At 41.3% G+C, this 26,506-nt stretch overlaps 1 protein-coding gene across 1 annotated transcript in view; it reads left to right on the top strand.

Moving 5' to 3' along the window:
• The window catches only part of LGR4 (leucine rich repeat containing G protein-coupled receptor 4), a 179,473-nt gene that overhangs the window by 123,782 nt on the left and 29,185 nt on the right, over positions 1-26,506 (top strand). The window contains exons 5-13 of the mRNA XM_060263211.1: positions 10,854-11,069; positions 12,526-12,597; positions 15,628-15,696; positions 20,050-20,121; positions 20,219-20,290; positions 22,765-22,833; positions 23,291-23,362; positions 25,252-25,317; positions 25,936-26,007. Coding sequence (XP_060119194.1) covers positions 10,854-11,069; positions 12,526-12,597; positions 15,628-15,696; positions 20,050-20,121; positions 20,219-20,290; positions 22,765-22,833; positions 23,291-23,362; positions 25,252-25,317; positions 25,936-26,007 — 780 coding nt within the window. The remainder of the gene's footprint in view (positions 1-10,853; positions 11,070-12,525; positions 12,598-15,627; positions 15,697-20,049; positions 20,122-20,218; positions 20,291-22,764; positions 22,834-23,290; positions 23,363-25,251; positions 25,318-25,935; positions 26,008-26,506) is intronic.

The following is a 26,506-nucleotide window of genomic DNA, read 5'->3' as shown; positions in this document are numbered from 1 at the left end:
CTACTTGTGTCAATATCCAGAATTCACTGCTAAAATAATGCTGTTGGGTTTTCTGAACTGTGTGAATGCAATAGTGGAAAAGCAAGAGAGAAACATCCTTCCATTAAATGCCTTGCCAAAGTGTTACTTTCTTAACATATCCTTCACCTCTTTCAAAAAGCTGTAAGTGTTGTTATAGCCTTTAGTTTACTGTCTATGTATTCTCTTGCTTTCTTCATGTCTGAGGGTTCCCTCCCCCCCCGCCCCACAGTGTGTGGGGGTATGTACTAGGAGTGTGCATAACAAAATTATATATGAAGGACTGTCATATAGAGAATTGTTTCTGTTGCCCCAGAGGATTTGACCAGAACCAACAGGTTGAAATTAGAAGAGTTCCTGGCTCAACATTAGGAAGAACTTCCTGACAGAGCAGTTCCTTAGTAGAACAGGCTTCCTTGGGAGGTGATGGGCTCTCCTTCCTTGGAGGTTTTTAAACAATGGCTAAATGGCCAGCAATGCTGATTCTGTAAATTAAGCAGATTGTGAGAAGGAGAAATGCTCATTGCTACTTTGGGATCAGTCAGAAATTTTTCTCTAGACCAGATTGGCAAGGGATCCTGGAGGTTTTTTCCATCTTCTGGGCATGGAACAGGGGTCACTGGGGATGTATGTGTGTGTGTAGGAGATATTCTTGAACTTCCTGCATTGTGAAGGGGGTTGGACAAGATGATCTTGGAGGTCCCTTCCAACTCTATGATTCTATGAAAATTGTTGAGCCAAAAATATACATGAAAATGGCTGGTTATGATTGGTATGTTGATTTCCTGGAGAAGTAATAGAAATCCAGAGTTGTTGCTGTAACAAAACCTCTGAAACAATCCGTGTTTGGGGGTTTGAGTTAGGAGAGGGGTTGAGTTTGCATGTGTACCAGGAAAGCAGCATGCCTCGCCCTTTTCATCATTCCACTGATTTTGTAGACTGTATGGCATGCTAGACAAGGCTAACTTCTGGTGCCCCTCCTGCACTGATAACGTCACCGAGTCACATGGGGGGTATCCAGTTCAGTGCCCCCAAAAGGTCAGCACCCTAGACAATTGCCTAGTTTGCCTAATGGCAGGGCTGGCCTTGGTAGGCAATAATAGTTCTCCCTTCCAATCAGATCCTTGCAAGGAGGAGCACAGAGTATATTAGTCAACCACCATTGAAGACATGGTACAGAGATGCTGTTCTCCCTCACTTGCTGTTTTCTGAGCAGCTGGGAACAGCTTGTTCAGTGACTTGTAGTTTTCTTGGTCCAATTTGCTGGAAACTTGGTGGTTATGTAAAGGACAGGCAGCATCCACTCTGTTGCAGTGTTGATATTATTTGGATAAAACCCAGCTATTCCAGCTTCACTGAAAGCCCCTTAAAGGAAATAATGCCAGATCAGTGGGGAAGGTGGGAGTTCTGTGAAGGAAGGGATGCACTAAAATGAATGACAAGAATGCCTTTTGGGAAGAATGAGAGAGGCTTGCTGCCTGAAGGCCCATTGGATATAATGGGAGCCATGAATGCCATTTGAATTGCACAGGCTTCGTTGGAATACATTACGGCATACAAAAGTTGCAATTAATATGTGGAAAGGATTTAGAGAAAGCTGCCCTGGCCCCCAGAGTGAAAAGATGACCCTTAGAAAGATGGGACTGAAATCTATGCCTAGAAACTGGAATGATAGTCTCAGGGCAGGCCCTGCCACCAGACAAACTAGGCGATTGCCTAGGAGACTGACCTTCTCGGGGAACCAAATTGGGTGCCCCCATGTGACTCAGTAATGTTATCAGTCGGGTGGGGCACCAGAAGTTGACCTTGCCTAGGGTGCCAGACAGTCTAGGGCTGACTCTGAATGGTTCCCAAGACCATATAAACTGCTCTGGGACTATAATGACAGTTTTCAAAGCACTGATTCCAGTCCCAGGGACCATAATTCCACACTAGGGGCTGTCATTCCAGGCCCATGGCAGGTTTCTTTCAATCCTTCCCACATTTTAATTTCAATTTTTGTGTGCTGTAACATATTTCAGTGGAGATAAATTCAGGTGTGTAGCCATGTTGATCTGAAGCAAAAGAACAAAATTTGAGTCCAGTGGCACTTTTAAGACCAACACAGTTTTAATTCTTAGTATAAGCTTTCATGTGCAAGCACATCTGATGAAGTGTGCATGCACATGAAAGCGTATACCCAGAATTAAACTTCGTTGGTCTAAAAGGTGCCACTGGACTCAGATTTCGTTGTGTTTCAGTGGGGTGTATGCATGTCAGTTGGCATTCATGGCTCCCATTATATCCAGTGGGCCTTTGGGCATCTCCCATTGTTCCCAATAGACATTCTTGCCATTTGTTTTAGTACACACACATAGCAGCATACCTGACAGAAGATGATGCAGGGTGGGTGTCTGACAGAAGAGGTGGTGGTGTGGGTGTGTATAGAAGGCACTTTTACTTTGGGAAAGGAAACAAACAATTCACACAACAAGAAAAGCAGGCAAATACAGTCTTCATTGGGAAGGTAAGAATTTTTTGTTGTTAGCCAGTCTCTGAATGATTTGAAAAATCCAGACTTCTTCAAAAAAATGCCATTTGTCTGAGCTCTGCTGCTACTGCAATGCTTATTAATGTAGTGTATGCTGTGAAGCATCTATTTTGAGGGTATGTAAAATTGTCTTTCTTGCACCAATTCACTTGAAACTTGGAGTTTATTTAAGATTACACAGAATACTGTGTTGTATGCAAATTTGGTGGTATTATCTTTGTAAGCCGTTGCCCCAGATACCCTCATATCCATTCCCCATTGAAAATAATGGTCCCCAATTCCAAAACAACATAGATTTGAATTCTGAAATGGTAATCTCCTACCACAAAATAAATGATTACAGAAATCCCTCTCCCAGTGTGGAATTATAATGAAATTTTTATCGATGCACAACCGTAATATATGTTTATGGCAGCGGTCAACCAATTCTGCGAACTCATGTTACTTACATTCTGAGTTGATGCTTACCTCATGCTTTTCAAAGAAATGTGATGCACGCATTTGTTCTTGCTGCCATTACCTTTTTTTGTGTGTGTTTGACCTGATGTGAGAATAAGATAGTGAACAAAGATGACAATTTGCTGTCCATGTATGAATGTACAGATTGGAATTTAAATTGGATTTTTAAAAACGATTGTCATGGAGAATGATGAAAGCTGGAATGAAAGTATGACAAGTTCATATGCATGCCATGAGAAACATGTCCTTACTTTAATGGATAGTAAAAGCAGATATTTATTAATCTGCCATCTCACACTATGAGAAAATATTGCTTGTTATTAAACTCCCCTTCCATCCTCAAATTTAACAGTAGTGTTGGCTTTTATTGCCTCTAAAATATGTTTTCCTTTCTTTATGAGATTCATATGCTTTCAGATTTTGCTGACTTTTCAAAGTTGCATTGAATCCTGTTCCTCTACCACAAAAATGTAGTAGCTTGATTGCTATCTGGAATGAGATTAGGCCTACTAAAATTGCTGCACTAGTTGCAGATTCATTTCTATGCTCAGTTCAGAGTGCTGGCTTTTATCTTGAAAGCCTTTAATTGTATACTTGGTGGACTGTCTGTCCCAATATAACCCATCAGTCCCTGCTTTCCATCCCATCTTGCAAGCATCTAAAAACTACCACTGCTGGGTCTTGTGCTTTCATAGCAGTGGCTCCAATGTTGTGAAATGCCCTTCATGAACATGTCAAGAAGGTACCCACTCTTATTTTCTCTTCTCTAAGCCTAAATTGTTTAGGAGGGTGTTCATAGGTGCCTAGCCATATTGATATTTCTTTTTTGTTGTTTTGGCTTTGTTGCTCATTTGTAGTGTTTAGATTTTGTTGTTTTTATAAACATGTGTACAAATATGTGTAGTCTTCTTTGGGAAAAAAACCAAGTACATATGTTATAAATAGCTACAATAGACCCTTTCCATTTGCAGGTTTGTGCCTTGCAATTTCACTTATTCACAGTCTGCAGTCTGATTGCCTCCCAGTATGCTTGGATTTTGTGATTCATGGTGGTCCCAATCCTCTGCAAATGATGAGGGCCTACTATATGATTTTTGAAAGGGTGTTTATATAAGTTCTTACTTAGAAAAAATATTGTATCACTGATCACTGTTATGTGTGAACTTGAAAATGTGGGAGGAGAAGTGGTAGCTTCCTTGGGACAAGCAGGCTATTGTCATTAAACATTTAATTTACCTTAATATTCCAGTGCCAACATATGCTAAATGACATTAACAAATTAGAACATACACACCTCTCACCAAAGAGCATAGGATACACAAATGTCATTACTTTTTTTAGCTGGCAATGTTTGGATGGTAATTTCTCTCCTTCTCTAGAAGAATTATCACAGCTAAAATCTTCCTCGGTCAGCTCAGCACTGGAGTGGTTCAGGTCTAATTATGTCCTTTGTGTGGGAGATTAGGTGGGTAGTACAGCCTGTTCAAAGTTTGAGAGGAGGCATTAATTGGTACATATGTTTGCAAAATACCAGTGGTATTTGCTCATGTACTTATCTCTTATTAAATTGGTCATAAGCCAGTTCCAAGCCATGTAGAACTTGAGTAAAGGAAATAGTATGCTAGGTTGTCTTTTATAATGTGAATAAACCTATTTTTGTTGCCTTTATTGCCATTTTAATTTTTCACTGCTTCTGGTCTTCATTCCACCCTGTAGCAGTGCTAAAGTGTAACTGCTAAATTGTCTTTTATGTGTGGTACAGCAGCAGGAGGGCTTCAGCATTCCCCCCCCCCCATAGTGGGGTTGACTGTTTGTCATTGCCAGTTCCACATGTCGCCTGGTATTCTATCAGTTCAGCCAACAGAATCTTCATTACTGCAACAAACGGTATTCTAATCAGGCCTTGAGGCACCCTAAGTGCTGGAGAATGAAAACCATGTTGTCAGTGCTGATACTAAGCATCAAGGACCCAGAAGCAGGGAAAACTCCCCTCAAAAAATGGTCTGAGTCAGTGGGAACCAAAGGAAAGCATAGATGGAGTAGAAAATAAGCAGAGATATAGGACAAGCTGGCAAATGCCCAAGAGTAGCAGGAGGAGTGACTTACTTTTGGCAAGGAGAGAGGTAGAAAGGTGAAATGGGTATGCTTGTTGGGAGCACAGGCAGTTAAAAGAATTGGGACAAAGTAAGGTACATGAGGAAACAATGGGTAGTAAAATCATGAAGTTAAGACCCAGAAAGGGGTTTTTTTTTGAGGGGGGGACCATTCATATTGGGCTAGTGTTGCTATGTTTTTCTGGCAAACTTCCTGTGTCTCTGAAAGCTACATGGCTGAGCTACAAAATGGGCAGCTTTCTCATTGCTAGTCTTTACCATGAAGAGCTGTAGCTTTTCATTCCTCCCTCTCATGTAGCTTTTGTTGGTGCAGGGTCCTGCCAGAAAAGGTATAGCCATAGAAAGGATTTTTTTTTTTATTTGGGAGGCTTTTAAATAAGTTGGGGGGCACTTCATCATCATCCTCCACCTGCATTTATTCCCAAGTCAGGAAGGACCCAGTGCCAAGACCAAAGCAGCAGTAGCCTGCTGGACATAATGGATGAGCTGCTCAATCATTCACCTGCTGTGTGCGATTCCTGCCTGGAGGAGTGTCTGGCCAGCTGTGCATCCTGGATGGTTCTTCTTGCCTTCCCACCTCCATCCTCTTTATGCTCTTTGAGTCTCCCCCTGCAGCAGTATGACGAGCCCACCACTGCTGTGGGGTGAGGAAGAGGTGGCAGTGAGTGGAAGAGGCAATGGCAAAAAGACCCAGTGCCAAGACTGAAGCAGCTGTGGCCTGCTACATGAGCTGCACAGTGCCAGGAAGCAGCCTGGAGCCCAGCCAATGAGCCCTGAGCAGCTACAGCAATCTCCAGGAAGAGTGGGTAGGGTCCAGAAGAGTGGACCAGGAAGGCAGGCCTGGTGTAGTGCCCCCTCCCTCCAGCCAGCCCCCAGCAAACCTCCCCCCCCCCCCCCGGTTAGCCTTGTGCTCTTGGGCTCTTGTGTGAGCAGGAGATGAGAGAGAGATGAGGCCAGCAGTCTGGGTCTCTGTGCTTTCGCAGCCAGCTTTAAAGCTGGCTGCTAGAAGCAGGAAGATCCCCTGTGGCCACTTCTTGCCCTCCCTCCCTGCTCAGTTGGCTTGGGGGGGGCCTCTGCCGGAAATTGAGGCAAGCTTCCAGAGGGCCCCTCCATAGCTACGGGCCTGCCTTGAGTTCTAGAGGGACAAATCTGTGGAAAGGCTAAGTAAAATTGTCACTTTTTTCTTTCTCTGGTCCTGTGCCTGCAGCTTGACCATATTCATTGATCATTTTTGTTTCTGGCTGCTATAAGGGATGTGTATCGTTTGTGGCACTCATATTAACTTCCTTTCTAACAAGCTTCCTAAAAGCAAGCCTCTACCTCCCACTGACTTCATTTGGAGCAAACTTCTGCCCATGCAGAGTTCCACTAAATGAAAACTTATTGTTAATCACAGTTTGTTTAATAAAAATACAAAATGACATTACTGACTCTAGGGCTGTGGTAAACTACTTAAACTAAGTCTGCAAGATTTAACCTAGACTTTCCCCCCTTTGTTGCCCTGTGTACATATTTCATGTGGAGATAATTTAAAAATAGAATTCTCCCAAAGTCTGTGTGAATGTTAGTAAAAAAAAAAACCCACTTAGGTCTCTTTCACAGCACCAGATGTTGCCCTGATGTTGAGGTCAAACAAATGAGGTTTTTCTTTGACCTTGAAGTGAGAAAATGGAAATGCTTATCTACGTTAGTATTCCTCCAGTGTGAAGAGGGACATGTTTCATACCTATGTTGTACAGCAATGATGTAAGATTCTTTGGGTCCCTGTTTTGGGAAAAGATGGAGAATAAATGAAGTAAATAAATAATAAATACAGCTGAAAATGGAGGGCAGATAAATAGGAGGTAGGTGGAGAAAGGAGAAAAAGATGCAGGGAAAGATGAAGATACAGGGATTACCAGCAGGAAGGAAAGAGGAAATAGTGTGGGAGGTGGATATGGGAGAAAATGATGTGCCTCTCACAGGGCCTTCCTGGTTACCTACTGTGCAACTGGGCCCAACCCAGTGACTGATACCACATAAGTGGGCCATAGTTTGCCCTGGCAGGGCCTGCTAGGAGAGGGAAGAAGGGAACCCTGAAGATGGGGGGCGGGGTGGAGAGACAAGATAAAGGTAGGGTGGGTTGAAAAGAAATAGGAAAGCCAGAAAACGGGAGTGGTTATGGGAGCTTAGGAAAATGAAAGAGGGAAGGGGGGGGGGGAATGAGGTAGGGTTGCCAAGTCCAATTCAAGAAATATCTGGGGACTTTGGGGGTTGAGCCAGGAGACTTTGAGGGTGGGGCCAGGAGACATGGGCAGAGCTAGGAGCAAGGGCGTGACAAGCATAATTGAACTCCAAGGGAGTTCTGGCCATCATATTTAAAGGGACAGCACACCTTTTAAAATGCCTTCCTTCCATAGAAAATAATGAAGGATAGGGGCACCTTCTTTTGGGGCTCATAGAATTGGACCTCTTGGTCCAATCCTTTTGAAACTTGGGAGGTATGTTGGGGAGAGGCACTACATGCTATACTGAAAGTTTGGCGCCTCTACCTCAAAAAACAGCCACCCTGGAGCCCCCAATACCCGCAGATCAATTCCCCATAATTCCCTATGGGAATTGTTCATGGAGGTGCATAATGGCTGTGGGGGCGGGGCTTCCACCGCCGGCCAGCTGGCTGGGAGAGGGGGGAAGCCTGTAAAACCGGGGGATCCTCGCTGGGACCTGGGGATTGGGAAGCCTAGAATGAGGTAGTTTCCTGCTTGGTACCTCTGGTAGCAGTCATCTCCTGATTTGATCCACTAAATCGCAGCTGTTCTCCATCTACAAAAATCCCTCCATAACAATTTTGTTTTGCACATTTTGCAGAATGCTAGAAATATGGGGGCCTTCCTAGAAGCCTCAGGCAGACTGTTCCATAATGTGGGGACCCACTACAGAGAATGTGTGAAAGGAAAGTGGCTGATTTTACTGCATTGCAGGGTAGCAACTTCAGAAGGCTTTACTCTGCTGAACAAAGCTGTCACAGCAGAGCATAGCATGCAAGGCAGTCCTGCAAGTATGTGGGCCCAAATGCCATTAAGGGCTTTGTCATTGACACTTAGAATCTTGAATTGGTCAAATGTATCATGGAAACTATTGCATTGCTTTTAGGAATTTTTGTGTGTGTATTAAAACAGTTTTATTGGTAATAAATCTATATCTTACATCTTTAAAAACTTCTTTTATCTACCCCATATATTACTTTCTACCCCCCCCTCGTTACTTGAACCCCGCCAGTATTATTTACTTAAAAAGCAAATATTTAAAGGTACCCTTAACTATTAAAACAAAAATGTATATGCTTCTTTTTAAAACTTAATCATTATCAAAAATTGTCCGATGTCCTTTTATTTTCCACTTTTTTTACAGATTTACAAGGACGTCACCAGTTCGGCCGCCCATCAGTAGATAGAGCTGGGTGTCCTCAGTATACTGGTGACAACGCAGCCCATACCTTCGAGCAATCTGGGCAAGGGGGCGCATATAGATGTTAAATAACATCGGGGAGAACTGCCCCCTGGGGCACCCCACAATTAAGTAGGTGCCTCTGGGACAGCTCACCCCCAATTTGCCACCCTTTGTCCCCGACCTTCAAGGAAAGAGGAAAGCCACTGTAAGGCTAACCCCTGAATCCCTTTCTTTGATGTTTCCTCAGTTTCCTTTCTGAGATCTTCCATATATTTTTTAATCTCTGCAATAATTTCTTTTTTCGATTCATCTATCATCTCTCTCACCCCTTTCATCATTCTGGCCTCCATTGCCTCCAGTTGATCCTGCATTTTTTCTAATGAAATAGCCCTTGTACAGGACTGCTTGTGTTCAGGCATTTAAAAACAGCGAAAATTTGGACCTCACCAATTTCCAATTCAACTATCAGATTCAAAAGAGTAGGACTTGCCCTTTATAACAAGCCCAATTTCGCCGTCCTTGGAGCTCCCAAAATCAAAATATTTATTTTTAAAGTCTTTAAATCTTCCAAAATGGCGGCTGCAACTTTTTACTGCCCCTTGCAATTTTTTCCCCTTTTTAAAAACGTCCAAGGTCCACACAAATAATATGACCAATAGTATTTATCTCTTTTTTTCAAAACCGCAAGTAGACTAAACAATAAATTTCTTTCCACTTTTTAGCAATTTTTAGCACTATTTATGAAGTCCAAATTTCACCTCTTCCTCCCCTCTTCTTCCAAACTTTCCAGATTTTTCTTTCCCACCTTTTAAATTTGTTTGATTAAGCTGTAAATAATTCCAGAATGAAAGATAGTAATCTGTACCTTTTCTTCCAATTATCCAAGTTCCCACTGGTCTTGAAAAGCTTTAGATGTTTAGCAATGTCCAAGAAGGTTAGGATCCTGTCGAGCTTATGTCAAATAAATGACTCTGAAAACTTCTGCAGATGATTAAAATGCAACTCTTCCCAGAGACCCCTCAAAGAAACCTCCCCCCGGGACTCCCTTTTAGCCAAGGTAAATCTCCTCAAAGTTTCCTGTGCATATCTTGGACTAATCTCTGACTGAGAAAAGTAGGCAGTAGGCATTAAATTGCCTTCCACTCCCCCGAACAGAAGTTCCAGCCTGCTCCCGTTATGAGAAGCAGCTCAGCTCGACATTTTCCTCCCCTGGAAGTACTGCTTTTAGGAATTTTTGAAGCCAAGTGTTGTACATGATGACATAGAGTTTGGTAACTGTGGCAGGGATATATATATATTGCAACAGCATGGAATAATCCATCATCAAGAATGGACTGGTTCAAAAGGAGCAGGACTGTGGCAGTCTTAGTAAAATTAATTTATTACAAAAAAGCAGTAAAAGAAACTAAGTTCAATTGAATCTTGAAGGTGAAAATTTCTGGTTCTGTACAGACATATTTATTCTTATCTTTGATGTGAAAGGTTAACAAACGTGTAGCGTAACAAGTAGGTAATGGGTCTTTTGCAATGCTGCCATGAGAAAAATGTTCATAAAAATATAATGAATCTATATATCATGAGGAAATAATTTTTATTGTAATGTTTTTGTAGAAAACATATGATTACAGTTGTTTAGATCTGACATATTTTTTGATCAAGAAAAGCTTGGATCCTATGTTTGCACTATCTCTCTCCCCCCTCCCCCCACTGCCTTTAACTCTTGGGTTATTCTGCCACCTGGGTAACTTTGGCCAATTCCGCACTAGACCTTTAATCCTGGTTCAGCCCTGTCCCCAAACTGACATTTTATACTTCAATCATGGAATCATAGAAACCAATTCTATGAGTTTATTTATTCTTGTGTGGAAAATCAGTTTTGGGACAGGGCTGAGCCAGGATAAAAGGCCTAGTGTGGAACTGGCCTGCATCTCTTTTCATACTCTGGTTGTATTGACCTGCCTGGTTGGGCTTTTGTACAGAGGAGAATCATTAATGGAGGTGGCCTTGCACTAGCCTATACTTAAATGCAACCTCTCACTACATTGTTGCACAAGAGCCTGTTTATAATTTTAGATGTGAGCACACCAACTGATTGGCAGGCAGCTTGCCTACTGTATATAACTTCACTGTTTTTCTTCTGAGTTCCAAAGTTGTTCATTTGACTAAACATAAGTTATTGTCAGTTTGTACTGATCCTTCTGTAGTTTTTGAATGTTAATCTTTTGAATTTTATTTATACTCCCCCCCCCCCCCAAAAAAGAGCGGGTTTCATATAGGTTGATATCCATATTATTTCTTTTTAGGCGCTTAGATGCTAACCACATTACTGCTGTTCCAGAAGACAGTTTTGAGGGCCTAGTTCAACTGCGCCACCTGTGGCTTGATGATAACAGCTTGACTGAAGTCCCGGTTGTTCCACTCAGCAACCTTCTGTCCCTGCAGGCCTTAACCTTGGCTCTCAATAAAATTACCAGCATCCCTGACTTTGCATTTACCAACCTTTCAAGCCTAGTTGTCCTGTAAGTCTTTGCCACATTATCTCATTGGATAGTTTAGAATAAGAGTTGGGATTGCAGAGGATTTTTCAGAGTAGAACAAATGATGCAAGCAAAAAATGTGTGAATGTGCTCTTGATTGAGATTGTTGGACATAGTGGAGGTCAGCTTTTTCAGTGCTGTGTATGAGAATGTTAATGCTGAAGCAGAGGCTGCCAAAATCAGCGTTGACAGCATCAAACATCTGTTGACATGAGAGGACTGCCTTGAAATATAGTAACCCGCTCCCATTTCACTGTTCATTGTTGGCACATACATGGTGCGGGAACAATTTATGGATCTCCTAGGAGCTAGAGACTTGCTTTTGGAGCATGGAAGACTGCATCCAGAAGGATGGTAAGAATCCTGATGCGACCTGCAGAATAGGGTAGCTAAGTCTGCAACGTGGTGTGCTCTAGATCTTTATTGTATGACATTCAAGGGATTAGAGTATGTGAGACCTTTTTGTTATGGCCTCCAGAGGTAGGGTAGTAAAAAGTAGTCCTTTTCTGTTATCTCAAATAGTGTCAGGTTGGGAGAGGGGAATAGTGTTAATCCTGGAAACAAAGCATATCAGTTCTAAGTACATTCAAGTTGTGATTATAGAAGGGCCATGGATCAATGATAGAGCATCATCTTTTCATGTTCAGTCCCTAATATGGAGTAAATGGATATCTTGTAGCAGGTTTGGTGAAAGAATGCCTCTGCTTGAGAGCTGCTGTCAGTAAGAGTAGACATCATTAAGATATAGTTACAGTAGGCACGGGTCTGGTCGTGTCTATTTTTAAAACAAAAAACAATCTTCCATTGGTTAGGTCATAATCTGAGGACAAACTACTTCAGCTCTTACAGTTCCCTTGTTATATTTAAGAAATGGAGGGTGGTGCCTGATGCAGCTTGTTTGCTGGTTCCTGTGCTGAACAAGTGCTTCTCTTGTTCAGTGGTAAAATGCAACATGAGCACTAGCAATCCACCAGCCTTGTATATGCCATGTGAATACTGTACATTTATTTATTTATTACATTTGATTTATATCCCGCCCTCTCCGCAAGCGGACTCAGGGCGGCTCACAGTATCTACACAATTAAACAAATAAAATATATAAAACCATAATTTACATTTTCAGTTTAAAAACGTATTACAATTCGAGATTATTAAAACCATTATATAGTGCTGAATACATTATAGCGGCATTAGAATTCCAAGCCATGAACACCGGCGTTCTGTGTGATGTCCGGTGGCAGCCATCTTCATCAAGCCTTGAAGGCCTGCTTGAACAACTCGGTCTTACAGGCCCTGCAGAATGCAGACAGATCCCGCAGGGCCCGTATGGCTTCTGGAAGAGCATTCCAAAGCTCTGGTGCTGCCACCGAGAAAGCCCTAGATCAAGCATTGTTTTGGGAACTTTTTGTTTGTTTCTAAATAGATTTTTTTTCCCCAGGCATCTCCATAACAATAAAATAAAAACATTGGGACACCATTGTTTTGATGGCTTAAACAACCTAGAAACTTTGTAAGTATTCCTCCTTTTGGGATCTCTAGTTGGATAGAGCATATGCAAAAGAACTGATGTATCAAATTCGATTTAGTATTGCTTTATAGTTATGGTGATTAGCTATATTTAGTTATGTATACAAATGTTTTGTTGTTAAATGCTGGGGTCAACAGGCTTTGGCTTTCTTTCCCAATTTATTATTTGTGGATAGAACTTGCATAGCAGCAGTAGATGAGATTCCTGGGTTCAAAGGACTCCACTTGCATTCTTGTCAATTCTCAGACTGAACTGGTTTTTTTATTCATTTCCCTGTTTTTCCTAACACAAAAGTGACAGTCAAGGAAAGATACAAAGAACAGATAGAAAGAAAAGGTATAAAAGGGAAGATATTAAGTGTTGACTTGTAGTAATGCATTAAGGGAACAGAATAAAGATTATGGGACTGGATTGGATATAGACAGTTCTCACAGATACTGTGTTTCCCGTAATCAAAAGTCTTGAGAAGTAGCTTGTGCCTTCATATTCCTACTAAATAGCTGGGCAGTACGTACGTGAGTTGGTTAGTAAAGGAATAAAGGAACACAAGGTTCACACTTGCATTGGTGACAGGAGGATGGTGGTAACTAGGTTTTAATAGTAACTGTGTATGAGACCTAAGTACTTAAAGAGGTTTATATCCATGTATTTACAAGAAAAACTTAGTATGAGATGCACAATACTTTTTAAATACTGTGGGTTGGATCCTACAAATTATGAGTACAAGGTGCTTACAGACATGGATCTTCCCTTACCCTAGCAGCTTACTGCTAGGAGATGCTGTATCAAAATTTCCTCAACAGCAAAGACACAGAAGTAGCAGATGAAGTACTCCATCAACTCAATGCTGCATGTAGACAAAAATGGACTGAAGCAACTGCAGATCTGGATTTCAGTCATTCCAGTAGGAAAGCTGGGAACCTGTTTAAAAAAAAAAAACCTAGATGCAAGCCCACCTGTGCTCTGAGGAAATCCAGAGGTAACATCAAACCAGGTAGCTGCCCAACTTGTATCCCTATCCAGAGCTCCAAAGGATCATAATCTTACAATCATAATTAAAAAAAAATAACTCCAGATTTTGAAACTCACCTGCCTTGAAGACTGCAAGCTGTCAGGGTATGAGATTTCCAAGGCAATGAAGGACATCAAGAGTGGAAAGGCACCAGGCTTTGACTGCATCCATAATGCATTCCTGGTCAATTGTGGCATGTTCACTAAAAAGTGGCTTGGAAAGTTTCTCACTGACATAATGAGAACGGGCAGACTCCCAGGGGAATTCAAGAAAGCAAAGATAGTTGCTATTCTGAATCCTGGAAAACCAAAACATCTGGCAGAAAATTACAGACCTGTTCCCCTTTTGAGCTCCTATTATAAATTCCTTGATATGTTAATCCTGAACAGAATCAGTGACAGAATTAATGAACATATCCCTACAGAGCAAGCAGGATTTAGACCCTAGTGCAGTTATGAAGATCAGGTTTTCAGACTTTCATTGAGGCAGAGTATCAGAAGTGTCATAAGATATCAGCAGTTTTTGTTGATCTGGTTGCTGCTTATGACACAGTTTGGAGGGATGGTCTGCTGTACATGTTTTTACAAGTTTTCCACTGCAAAACATTTATTTCAACTCCTAAATAACATGCTGAGTGATAGAACTTTCCAAGTAATTATGGGTCAGTCAATCAGCAAGCAGAAGAAACTGAATAAAGGTCTACCCTAGGGCTCAGTCCTCACTCCAGTTCTTTTCAGTCTACAAATATCTGATGTTCCCAAGACAATATCTAGGATGTTTACTGCAATTGCAGTAAGGCACAAATCAATTGAAATACCAACTAGGGACCTCGAAAGTTTGGCTGACTACTACTGTAAATGGTGGCTTATCCCAAGTAAAACAGACTGCTGCTGTTTCCATTTCAATAACTATTGTGCCAATTGTGACCCAAATGTCTACCTTAATGGCACCCAGCTTGCATACAACCATGCACCTAAGTACCTTGGCACTACCCTGGGAGGACCTTGAGCAATAAACACCGTCTTACCAATGTAGTAGCAAAAATACTGCATGCAAAACAACATTCACCAAAAATTATGTGATATAACTTGGGGTGCGTCTGCTGTAGCAGTTGGATTCTCAGCTTTAGGGTTGATGTTTAGCACTGCAGAACATGGTGCTTCAGTGTGGCTCAGCAGCCCCCCTGTCCACAAACTTGATATCCCAACTATTTATGATATTTATACAAAGTTATCTAATTCCTGTCGCCTGTTCACCTTCAGAGTCCTAAATCTGATACCTACCTGACCATTTCCCCTCAAAAGAGAAATAGTTGTTAGTTTTGTATTAGTTTCAGCCTCTCATGTGCCATTATCAGACAAAGACAAAAGATGGATTTTAGTCAGTCTCTCAGTTCTCTAGGCTGGATTAGCATCTATCTGTATATACAGTTATATACATATCAATGAGAACCATCCGTGGATTTATTAAACTCACTCTGACCTATTGGCTACACACGTTGTGCCACAGCGCTCCCCCATGTCTCTGAAGACAAGATGGTCTTATTTGTGAATATAGAAAGATAATTGAAACCAGAGATCCACAATGATGTGGGCCTATCCAGACTAAGATCCTGACACCCAGCAATAAGATCTGCACAAATCCTGCAATCACAGAATTGCAGGCAATGAATGGTTGTGTCCATGAATGCAGTCAGTTCTGCCTGATATCCATAACATGATATACATGTCCATGAAGATCCCTTTGTTTTCAAGAGCAGCTTTTTGGCCTCACAGATGTGCTATGGGAAGAGGGAGGCTGGAGAGTGGCCACCTTGAGCACCTTGTGCTTATGTTTATAGGACCCAGCCCTGTGAAATGTTGGCATAATCTCTGGTGATGATCTAATTTCATTTTTAAAATTCTAACTAATTACATTTTAAACTGTTTATTGAATTTTGCTAAAACTTTCGTTGGTGCTGAAAAATAGTATGATTACTAAGCAGTGTATTATTTTTACAGGGATTTAAACTATAACAGCATGGTAGAGTTTCCTAAAGCCATAAAAACACTTCCAAGCCTAAAGGAATTGTAAGTACTACTGGAAGTTTTTATCACTTTTTTCTATTTAATGACAATAATTTAGGGATTTAGGACTATATTGTCAAAGGCTTTCACGGCTGGAGTTCATTAGTTGTTGTAGATTTTCCAGGCTGTATGGCTGTGGTCTTGGCATTGTGAGACATGACGTTTCGCCAGCAATTGTGACTGGCATCCTCAGACATATAACCCAGAAAACTGGAGTTCTCTCTGGGTCAAAGTGAGAAGAAGATGTTAGGCAGGTATATCTACTCCACCTTCCTGAGTAGATATAAATTACTTTCCTGAGTAGATATAAATCACAAATATAAATCACAAAACCATGAGCAAGCTGTTTGAGCCTTCTTTTATGATTTTTGTCTGTTCCTGTTAAAGCTATGATGATACTCTTTCTGTTTTGGTTTTTTCTAATGAATAAACTTCGTTACATATTATTTTTTTTGTCTAGAATGGACTGCTCTGCTAAGCAAGATCATAATTAAAGAGGACTTAATTGGGAGGTTGGGGGGGGGGGGAAGTCTTGGCTTTTATAGATAAATAATTTAGAATCTGTTAATCTAGACTAAGCAGTTTGGTCTTGTATTTGTTTTCCATGGAACATAATTCTGTTAACAGTACAGTCTTAAGAGTAAGATTTCAAGTAAACTTAATTAGTAGAGATTGGTACAAATCAGGAAACCCCAGTTTAGTTTGTGAACCACACTGGGCATACCACAAACTGGTTTGCAAACTCAAGTCAGTTCACAAACCAAACTGGTTCAGGATATTTGGGATGTGGGAGTGGCCCCCTGGGGTTCTCAAGGCTCCAAAATCACGGAGCATCTCCAACTGATTGTCTTCTCCCTGTCCACCAAGTTTGAGGAAGATTGGATTTCTTTGGGACGGGGGGTTCGGAGTTACAGAATCCCAAACAAGGCCCTCTTGCCCAGATGGTCAGGAGGTATGGACTGGGTTGTCATCAGTTTACGGATAACACCCAGCTCTATCTATTGATAGGTGGCCAGTTTGACTGCGCCCCGGGGAATTTGGACCTGGCGCTGCAAGCCGTGGAATCATGACTCAGGCTGAGCCGGCTAAAGCTGAATCCAGCAAAGACGGAGGTTGTCTATCTAAATCGCAGCGGCCTGGGAAGGGTGATCACTCTACCAGCCTTCGATGGGGCTCCATTGACGCCAGCGTTGAGGGTTAAGAGCTTGGGAGTGCAGCTGGAGTCCTCCTTAACTATGGAGGCCTAAGTAGCAGCCACTGCCAGAGTTGCTTTTTTTCACCTTCGGCGAACATGGCTGTTGATCCCCTACCTTGAGCGCAGCGACTTAGCAATTGTGATCCACGCCTTGGTCACTTCAAGGATCAATTACTGTAATGCTCTCTATATGGGGCTGCCCTTGACTCAGATTCGGAAGCTGCAGTTGGTACCGAATGCTGCAGCCAGGCTACTAATGGGGCTTTCCCGTCAGGAGCACATTCAGCCTGTGCTGAGAGTGCTGCACTGGCTGCCTGTCGCATACCGAATCTGTTTCAAGGTCCTGGTATTAACCTTCAAAGTCCTATATGGCCTGGGACCTACCTATCTGCGGGACCGCCTTGACCAACATGTTCCCCAGAGAGCACTGCGATCAAGCTGTCAAAATCTTTTGGCTGTCCCTGGGCTAAAGGAGGCTAGGCTCAACTCCACCAGAGCAAGAGCCTTCTCGGTTGAGGCCCCAATACTTTGGAACACCCTCACAGAAGCCATCAGGGCCCTGCGGGATTTATCGCAGTTCTGCAGGGCCTGCAAGACTGAACTGTTTCGGATGGCATATAACATCTAATGGGAGAGGGCTGTCACCACATCTGGATCCATCTCGCTTTTATTACTAACTGCCTAGGATCTGTGCACATGAGAAAGAAAATATTGCATGAGCCACCTGAAGTAGCACCATTGCCATTTATCTGATTGTTTTATTGTTTTAATATTGCTTTTGTTTACTATTTTATACTGTTAGCCACCTTGAGTCTGTACGGAATGGGTGGGATATAAATATAACGTAAATAAATAAAAATAAATAAAAAGATAATCCTGCCAAATAAAAATACTATAATGTGAGTTTTTCCATCCTTTGTAACAACGGCACAAAAACCTAAATTGCAACACAGAGGAACCCAGGGCAAAGCAAATCCCCTTTTCCCTGAGCTATCTAAACTATCATCTCTCCACACCAAGCAGTGGTGTTCTTTCATGGGAGTACATCCTCTCCATCCAAAACCCCAGTGCCAATAAAGTGAATGCATTTGCACATGCCCTAAGCTTATACAGATTGTCTCCTCCCATTGTGATGAATGGGAAGGGAACTCTTGTTTTTGACAGGCAGCAGTGCCTGTGAAACTTCAGATGGTCTGTAGTTGTGTTTCTAAGGCTGAAAAAGTCGCCACACTCACTGTTGCCTAGCTCCTTTATTTCAAAGGTTCTGGGCAGGGTCTGACCCACTCTGAGCTGTGCCCAAAAGCTCAGAGATTTTTTTGATGAACATGTGATCACCAAACCTTGGCTTGTGACCTGCAAATTGGGCAAAGTTCAGTTTAGATTTTGGCTCATCACGCAGTTCATGCCCATCCCTACTGCTTAGTATTGCTCCCTAATTCCCCATTTCCTGATCAATGGTGTTGTTCACTGTGCTTGGGGGGCACATTGGGAGGGCTTCTAGCCTCAGTGGTGGACCTCCTGATGGCATTTGGGTTTTTTTAGCCACTGTGTGACACAGATTGTTGGACTGGATGGGCCATTGGCCTGATCCAACTTGGCTTCTCTTATGTTCTTAAATAATGGTATCTGGAGTCGGTAGTTTCTGTAATGCCTTAATACAGTGATTCCCAACCTTTTTGGCACAGGGACTAGTTTTGTGGAAGACAATTTTTCCACGGACCAGTGGAGGGAGGTGCTGGGGTTTTTGCCAACCCAGGCTGCCTCCATGCCCCATCCCTGCCGTCCCATGGGGGTCTTTAAATGAGGGATAGGTGAAGGTCATTGTTGTGCTGCCTCATTCACCCACCCAGGTCCCAGGTGGGCAAAAGGGGCAGTGTGGTGCCTCTGCCTCACTCTGTGGCCCAGTTGCTAACAGGCCACAGACCAGGACCTATCCGTGGCCTGGGGGTTGGGGACCCCAGCCTTAATGTGCCTAGTGCTCAACAGTGGCTTATCAGGTCTATGGGCACAAGGATATTCCATGTGCTTTCTACTAAATATCTGAGCAATACACAAAGAGGAGCGCCTTGAATACTGAACAATTTTATCATGGCATAAATTTTCATAGACTAAAAGCCAATTCATCAGATGTGAACTAAGGACTTACTAGCTGTTACAGTGCCAAAATTTTCTTTTTGATTTTTGCCCTAAATATTCAGTTTACATTTCAAATGAAAGTCCTGGATTACCTGCTGATGAAAATAACAATAAAAAACATGCACACAGTAGCCCATCTAGTTCTCCATTTAAAAAGAAACCTAAATCTGGTATCAAGTGTTGTCCAGTTTTGCTGCTTAGGCTAGGGATGAACAGCCATAGCTGACAACCCACCTGGTGCAATGATGTCACTTCTGTGGGTTTTTTTGCCAGAAGTGACATTGTGTGTTGGTGCAATGCCAGTGAGCCCCCACCATTTCATTCCACTGACTTGTCAGGTGGCAGTAGGGACTAGAGGAGAAGCAGCCCCCATCAGTTCTGGCTATTTCATAGGGCCTCCCCGAGCGCCTGTGCGTATGCAGCAGTGCACTTTGACTGAACTGGTATGTTAAATAGTACATAATGCCTTTCCCCCAAATTCCTATGATTGTGGCAACCAGGCCTTGAATTCAGCAGGAGCTCACAGGAGCTCCTGAACCTTTCTGATGGTTCCCCCTCCCCCCCACCTACCTACCTTGTCCATTGAATAGTAGGTGCAGTTGCATAACAATCCCTGGATTATGAGAGCAAGCCCCCAGCAGCCCTCATTAACTCCTGGAAAAGCCTGCACCACCCTTTCTCCACTTCTTCTGTGATGTTGGACAGTGGGTGGCTTGCTGGCCTTTTGACGGGGGGGGGGGGGCGCGGCCCAGGAGAGCCCCAGGTGAGTGAAGCCTGCTTCGGCTGGCTGGATCTCTAGCCAGCCCGAGCAGGCTTCACTTACCTGGGGCTCGCCTTTCTTGTGTTGGGTTGCTTTTGGCTCGTGGGGGGCAGCATATGCTAATGAGTTATGCTAATGAGTTCCACCACCTATTTTTCTACAAAATGACCCCTGGTGGCAACACTTAATTTTTATAGGATTTGACACTCTGTTAAATATTGCATTTATCAATAATATTTTTTCCTATCTTTTCTTTTTCATAAAGAGGATTTCACAGCAATTATATCTCCATGATCCCTGACAGTGCATTTGTTGGAAATCCCCTTCTAAGAACTATGTAAGTGTTTATGAATCGTATTTAGGCTTCTGGATTAATGGATAAAAAAAATAATTCTGTAAACTGAGACAATTTGTCCTCAATTTTTGTTTTTCAGACATCTGTATGATAATCCTTTGTCCTTTGTTGGGAACTCAGCTTTTCAGAACTTATCAGATTTGCATTCCCTGTAAGTACTTTTACAAAGTCTAAAACGTTAAAGTCTAAAATGTATTTGTACTCTAGCTACTCCATGGTATATTAACTATAAAAACATTAATCCACTGGTCAGGTCTGACGCCTGATCTTAAACACATATATTTACTTGAAAGGACTGCAGGTTTGTTATGTTCCCAAGCATATAGCTAGTGAGTTCTTGAAGAGAGCAAGCCTGAAGCATAGTTCCAAGTTTCTGGTTGGCTTAGTTGTCATATAGGGGAATTATTATGACAGAGTAACTGAGTATTTTGTTTACTCTTGTAAAACCAGAAAAAAACAAGAGTGCCCCTTGAATGTATAAACTGTGATTAAGCATACAATTTATTACATAAGTATAATAAACATTGTTGCACATTTAAAATCAAGTGCAGTAAGACAAGAGGGCACTCCAGATAAACACAACTCATATGAGCTACATGGATAGCATCTACACCAATAATGAGGTAAAGGGGGGGAAATATTATCAGTACTGACTGGTCTGCTTACAGAAGCTCTCTCCCCCTATCTTTTTTGCTATTCCTTTCTGCCCTTTTCCTACAACTTGGGCAGCCCCCAGGTTGGTACAAAAATCCAATTTTTGGAAAAAGTGAGGACAATTTTTAGAAGTTTAAAAATCTTACCTGATAGACATAAAACTGAGATCTCACAATGCTATGGAATGAGATCTCAGCTCTCATATAAAGGGTTGATTAGCAACCCCATGCATACAAAGAACGCAGGAATTCAGCTCTACCAGGCAAGTCAAGTAGCCAGTCAGGAAGGGGGGTAATTTTCTCTCCCCTCCACACACATACACCATTTTCCCAACCTAAAATACCCCTCCCATTATATTTTTTATCCTGATCAGGGAAGGATGCAGGTACTGATATGGCTATCTGTATGATTGTCCCAGTAGGGCCAACAGGAATTTCACAGGGCTCTTTCAGTCACGGAAAATGATTCCAACAAAGGTGTAAACTGGCTTTTCTCTCATACCACAGTTTTGAGCCAAAGTGGATTCTCACAAACCTACCATTTTTCAAAAAGGAAGTGCTAGGACCTACATTCCAGGAACTTCTACTTTAATAAGTTAGGATACAATCATATGATGAACACACCAGATCCAAGTAAATGTAATAGTTTATTGTCAAACCTACTGCCTGAAGTTTGTCTGTCTTAGCCAGTAAGGATCCTCTGTAAACTCCCATCCTTTCTGTTCCTATAAAGATGTGTCTCTAAATTACAAAAACTACACCTACACTCTTATTTTTGGCTCTGATTACCATTGTTCTTACTTCATTTTACTTTGTTGTTGTAACTCCATTGTCAATACACCACTCTTCTTCTTGAGTAATGTATTTTAAAATCATATTTATTTCAGTCATTTTCATTTCTTCCTCTGTGCCAGTGCTTTTAGACAGTGAAAACAAAATAGCAGGAGAAAATAATTACATAATAATAGAGCAACAGTAAAATAGATATCATTACAATACAAGTGACAACAGTATATTTTGTAGCAGCCTCAAAAAAATCAGTTTTTAAAAAAGCAGTTTTTAAAAAAATAATCAACAAAATTAGATGCCCTCTCTGTTTCTCTTGTGCTGCTTGTGAAGCATGGCTTCTTTCTCTTATTGTGGGTTTTTCTCTTGCAATACCCAGAAGAAGCTGATGTGTTATATATTTTGATATTTTATGTATGCCCCTCTAACTGCACACACCCTTTAAAACTATAAGGCTGGGAGGTTTGATAAAATGAACTCTTCTGAATCTTAACTGCACTGAAAAAAATGTGTTTCATTCACAATGTGTTATCTGTACCCCAGAATGATTCCAACTTGAAATAAAATTGGTTTCTTGGTTAGGGTACTCTCATTGTTTCACCTAATCCTAGAGTTAGAGATTTTGGTGTTTTACTTGGAAACAACCAGTATAAAAATGCTGTTATAGCTCTCTAGAAGCACTATGCTGTCTATGTAGGTTGTTCTCTGTCTCATGTATTGAAAAATAATAGATAAGTTTATCTTTCTGATTACATTGTTAGTTATCTACAAAGGCTGTAATAGGGCTTCAATAAGAGCAAAATACACTGAAAATGCTATATTGGCATACTTCTTTAAAAACTATCCGTGTCTTGATTTGGGGTGGGGGTCAAAGCAGTCCTGGAAATGAACCATAGTACCATCTGTGGAGTATTAGTGTATTAGCAGGAATCCAAATACCAAACATCTTCGGCAAATAACAAACACATTGGGCAATCTTTCACATTTTGCAGTATTTTTATTAAGCATGTATATGCTTCAAGGTGTGATCCAAATATCCTTAAGATCTGGCATGTGTAAATCTCAATGGGAAAAATCAAGAATCAGATCAGTATAAATCTTGAATGAAAACCTCCTTTCCCTAACACTTGCCTGTGTTTCTGCCAGTAATGCATATTTGTGTTCTGATTTTCTGTTTCTTCTGTAGTGTCATTCGTGGAGCCAGCATGGTACAGTCATTTCCTAACTTAACAGGGACCAGTAATCTGGAGAGTCTGTGAGTGCCTTGTATTAAGTTCTTCTAGTGAAAAATAATAAACTAACAAAAACACTTTCCTCTGCAGACACTTTCAAAGTAAAGATTGCTACAGATGACAAATATTTTTGTTGTACAATTGCAAAATCTGATTATGTTAGTGCCCCTAAGTTTAGTAAGTTCTGTAAATGGAGGATGAGAAAGGGGTGGTTCTTTCTACTGCTATGTAAAATGTGCATTGTTTTGGTTAAAGCTGAGGAAGGAAATTGGTTCAAATGTTCATTTAAATCATTTCCTGTGACAGTTTTAGATTCTGACAAGTCAGCAATCCTAGGGCATCACTTTAAAGGCACGCTTAAACTAGAAAGGATACTTTACATTGTCCAAGGGATTCCCAGAATTCTAAATTTGATAAATTCTGATTCTGCTAATGCAGTGCTATCAATATTCACTAGAATGCCTATGTTTTATAAAACAGGACTTTTACAGGCACCAAAATTAACAGTGTTCCCATTGATCTCTGTGAGGAACAAAAGATGCTTCGAACTTTGTAAGTAGAAATCTTCATATTCTTCTCATTCAATAAATAAAAATATCTGAAACAGAGCATCCAAAGAGATTGTAACAAGGGATAGAAATCTGTTTTGGTTGATGTGTTGCTTTGGCTTTTTCCTGTGATATAAAGGGCACATTATACTACCTGTGCTGGCTGAGCTTGCTTAGCCAGTTTCAGAAGTCATGTCAGTTTAAAGTAATAAACAGGCCAGTCATTTCCATCATGATACTTTCCCTCTCAACAAGTGAGTGTTCTTGGACTGGGCCATGTAGCCTTATGCTGCAGGAAGCACCATCCCGATAATTTTACCTTCTGCCAGGAAATTTGAAATGGAAACAACTGGTTAATGTGCTGATGACCTCTGGAATACGCCTTTTCCATTGAGCATTTCCTACTTCTTTCCCTAGTCTGCAAGAGTTATGCAACTCTGCACTTCTGTTAGAGGATTTCATTACCTATCACACAATCTGAACCACTAAAGACCAGTGTCCTTTTCTTTTCATCACTTCCTCTCATTCCTTACCTTTGTAAATGAGAGGAGTTAAAATTGTATCTCCTACAGCATTGCTTTACATGCAGGAAGAGACATTATTTCCAAACAGAAAGAGCTTTTCCAGAAAAATGTATTGTTTAACTACCAAAGCCAGTTTGGTATAGTGGTTAAGTGCACACACTCTTATCTGGGAGAACCAGGTTTGATTCCCCACTCCTCCACTTGCAGCTGCTGGAATGGCCTGGGGTTAGCCATAGCTCTCATAGGAGTTGTCCTTTAAAGGGCAGCTGCTGTGAGAGCTCTCTCAGCCCCACCCACCTTACAGGGTGTCTGTTGTGGGGGAAGGAGATAAAGGAGATTATAAGCTGCTCTGAGACTCTGATTCAGAGAGAAAGATGGGGTATAAATCTGCTTTTACTTCTTCTTTTACAAAAACTGACTGTCTGTACATAGAGATTTCCAATTTGGCATGTAAACCATAGAAAGTTTTTTGGAGTACCCACGTCCCCTAATTATCCTCTGTCCATGTTTCCCCCTGCTTTGCTGTAGTCTTTCCCAAATCTAGTTTGGTATGATATTTTGTTTAAATCACTGTTTTTATAAATATCTTTGAAACCCACCTTGAGTCACCTGTGTGGGGGAAGGCAGACTAGAAATCAAACAAACAGCCTGTTTGTAGTCTGTGTGGACTTCCCTCAGCTCCACTGCAACTGTTATGTCCCTCCTCCAGTGCAGTGTTTTCTTAAAAAAAGAAGAAGCAGTAGTTTACATACCACATTATAGTTATAATAAAAAGTGAGTAGCCCTTGCTTTCTCCCTTATAGCTCTGCAATGAAAGAGGATAGATAATTACTTTTTACAACAAACAAAAATTGAGGATTCAGAGGAACAATAGACATATCATTATATGACTATAAACAAGTAAGACTAATGATCAAACCATCAAGGTTGATATTGTCTGCTCTGACTGACAGTGACTCTCCAGAATTTCCAAGGGTTTTTTTCATATCATTTAATACTAATCCTTTGAACTGGAGTTGCTGGGGATTTAATCTAGTACCATCTGCATGCCAGGCAGATACTTTACCATAGAGCCACAGCCCCTCTCTACCACATGATAGTGATTTGTAAATTACTGATTATTTTTTAAAATCCCCCCCAAAAAACTCTACAGTGGCACAGAGTGGGAGAACTGCAGCCATGAGAGTCTGGTAGGGGCAAAGTGTGGGGAAAATTACCATATAGATGTTCCCTTCCTGTTGTGAATGCCTCTGCTTCTTTGGAAAAACTGCAGGCAAAAATAGATTAGGGTGTGGGAGGGATGTTCTTGTATTTATGAACCTTCATATAAAACAGTAAAGTTAACCATTTTTTTTCCTTGACTTTCTAGGGACTTATCTTATAATGGCATAAAACAGCTTCCAAGTTTTAAAGGCTGCAGTTCCTTGGAAGAAATGTAAGGTTTTTTTTAAAGCAACCACCCTACCCCACCCCACCCCAAGAAATGAATCTTGATCCCCATATCTGTGCTGCAAAATTAAAAGACAACAGAGTTTGTCTACAACTTGCAGCAAGTATTTAAGCATGAGACTACTCCTAATATTTTGTGTTTCTGCTTACTGTGAGTATTTCAGAGCAGTGGTGGCTTTCAAATCCTCTTCTGCCTTTAGTGCTCTTCAAAATACCATCATTCCTGATTGCCTCTCTTCGTACCTGCCTGATAAAACATCCAGATCTTTGTGTTCTCTTGCTGTAGTCCTTCACTCTGCCATCTGTCATCTAAATGTGTGTACAATTGCTGCTTGTAAAGTGGTGCTCTTATAGTTATATAAGTGATACCTTCCCATGTTTCTATGATGATTCTTGCCATCTTTGAGTTTGGGAGTAGAAAGCAGACTGGCTTGCCTCTGTTTTACCTCAGATAGTTTCTCTTGAACTTCTCTTGGTCTCTTTTTATCATGACTCCTTCAGTAGCTAAAACTGTTGATGTAGGGTTTGTTCTGACACAGTACTATATTATTTAATGAGAAATGTCATGTAATATCATGTCTGAAATGTCCTTGTCACATTTCAGATATCTGCAACATAATGAAATTGAGGAAATCAAAGAGGATGTATTTCAGGGTCTAACTACTCTGCGTACCCTGTAAGTATATTCTCCTTATAAATGTGTTGATCTAAGGGAAATGTTGGAAGCCAGCAGCTGGGTTCAGTAGTCACATTTAACCAACGTGAAACAGTCATCTTTTGAATGGCTATCTTTCTTGGGCTATCTCCAAATCAGCCCTCTTCACTGTTTTGCCTTTCATTTGTTTCCCTCCCTGTACCAGCACCCCCTTCAGGTATTTCCTGCTCACTCTGGCAACCTGTACTTAAACACATTACACACCCAAACACTAATAAACTAGATGGTGCATGCCAGAACTTTATACCAAATAGGGCGGAGCAGTAAGATTTTGAATTCATGAAGTGCCAGAAATTGTCCTGTGTTTAAAAATTGGCAGACAAAAACAAATCAGTTTAGTTTTTTAGCTTTTACCCCACCTTGTCACTTAAAAAAAGAACTTCAGTGAGGATATGATTATGATACTTAATCTATTCTAATAGCAAAGTTGGGAAATCTTTGGGTACTTAAATCCATGACT

Source organism: Heteronotia binoei, chromosome 21, assembly GCF_032191835.1.
Source record: "Heteronotia binoei isolate CCM8104 ecotype False Entrance Well chromosome 21, APGP_CSIRO_Hbin_v1, whole genome shotgun sequence".
Classification (NCBI taxonomy): Eukaryota; Metazoa; Chordata; class Lepidosauria; order Squamata; family Gekkonidae; genus Heteronotia; species Heteronotia binoei.
The sequence above is the reverse complement of the archived record's forward strand: the minus strand, read 5'-3'. Positions and strand labels throughout refer to the sequence as shown.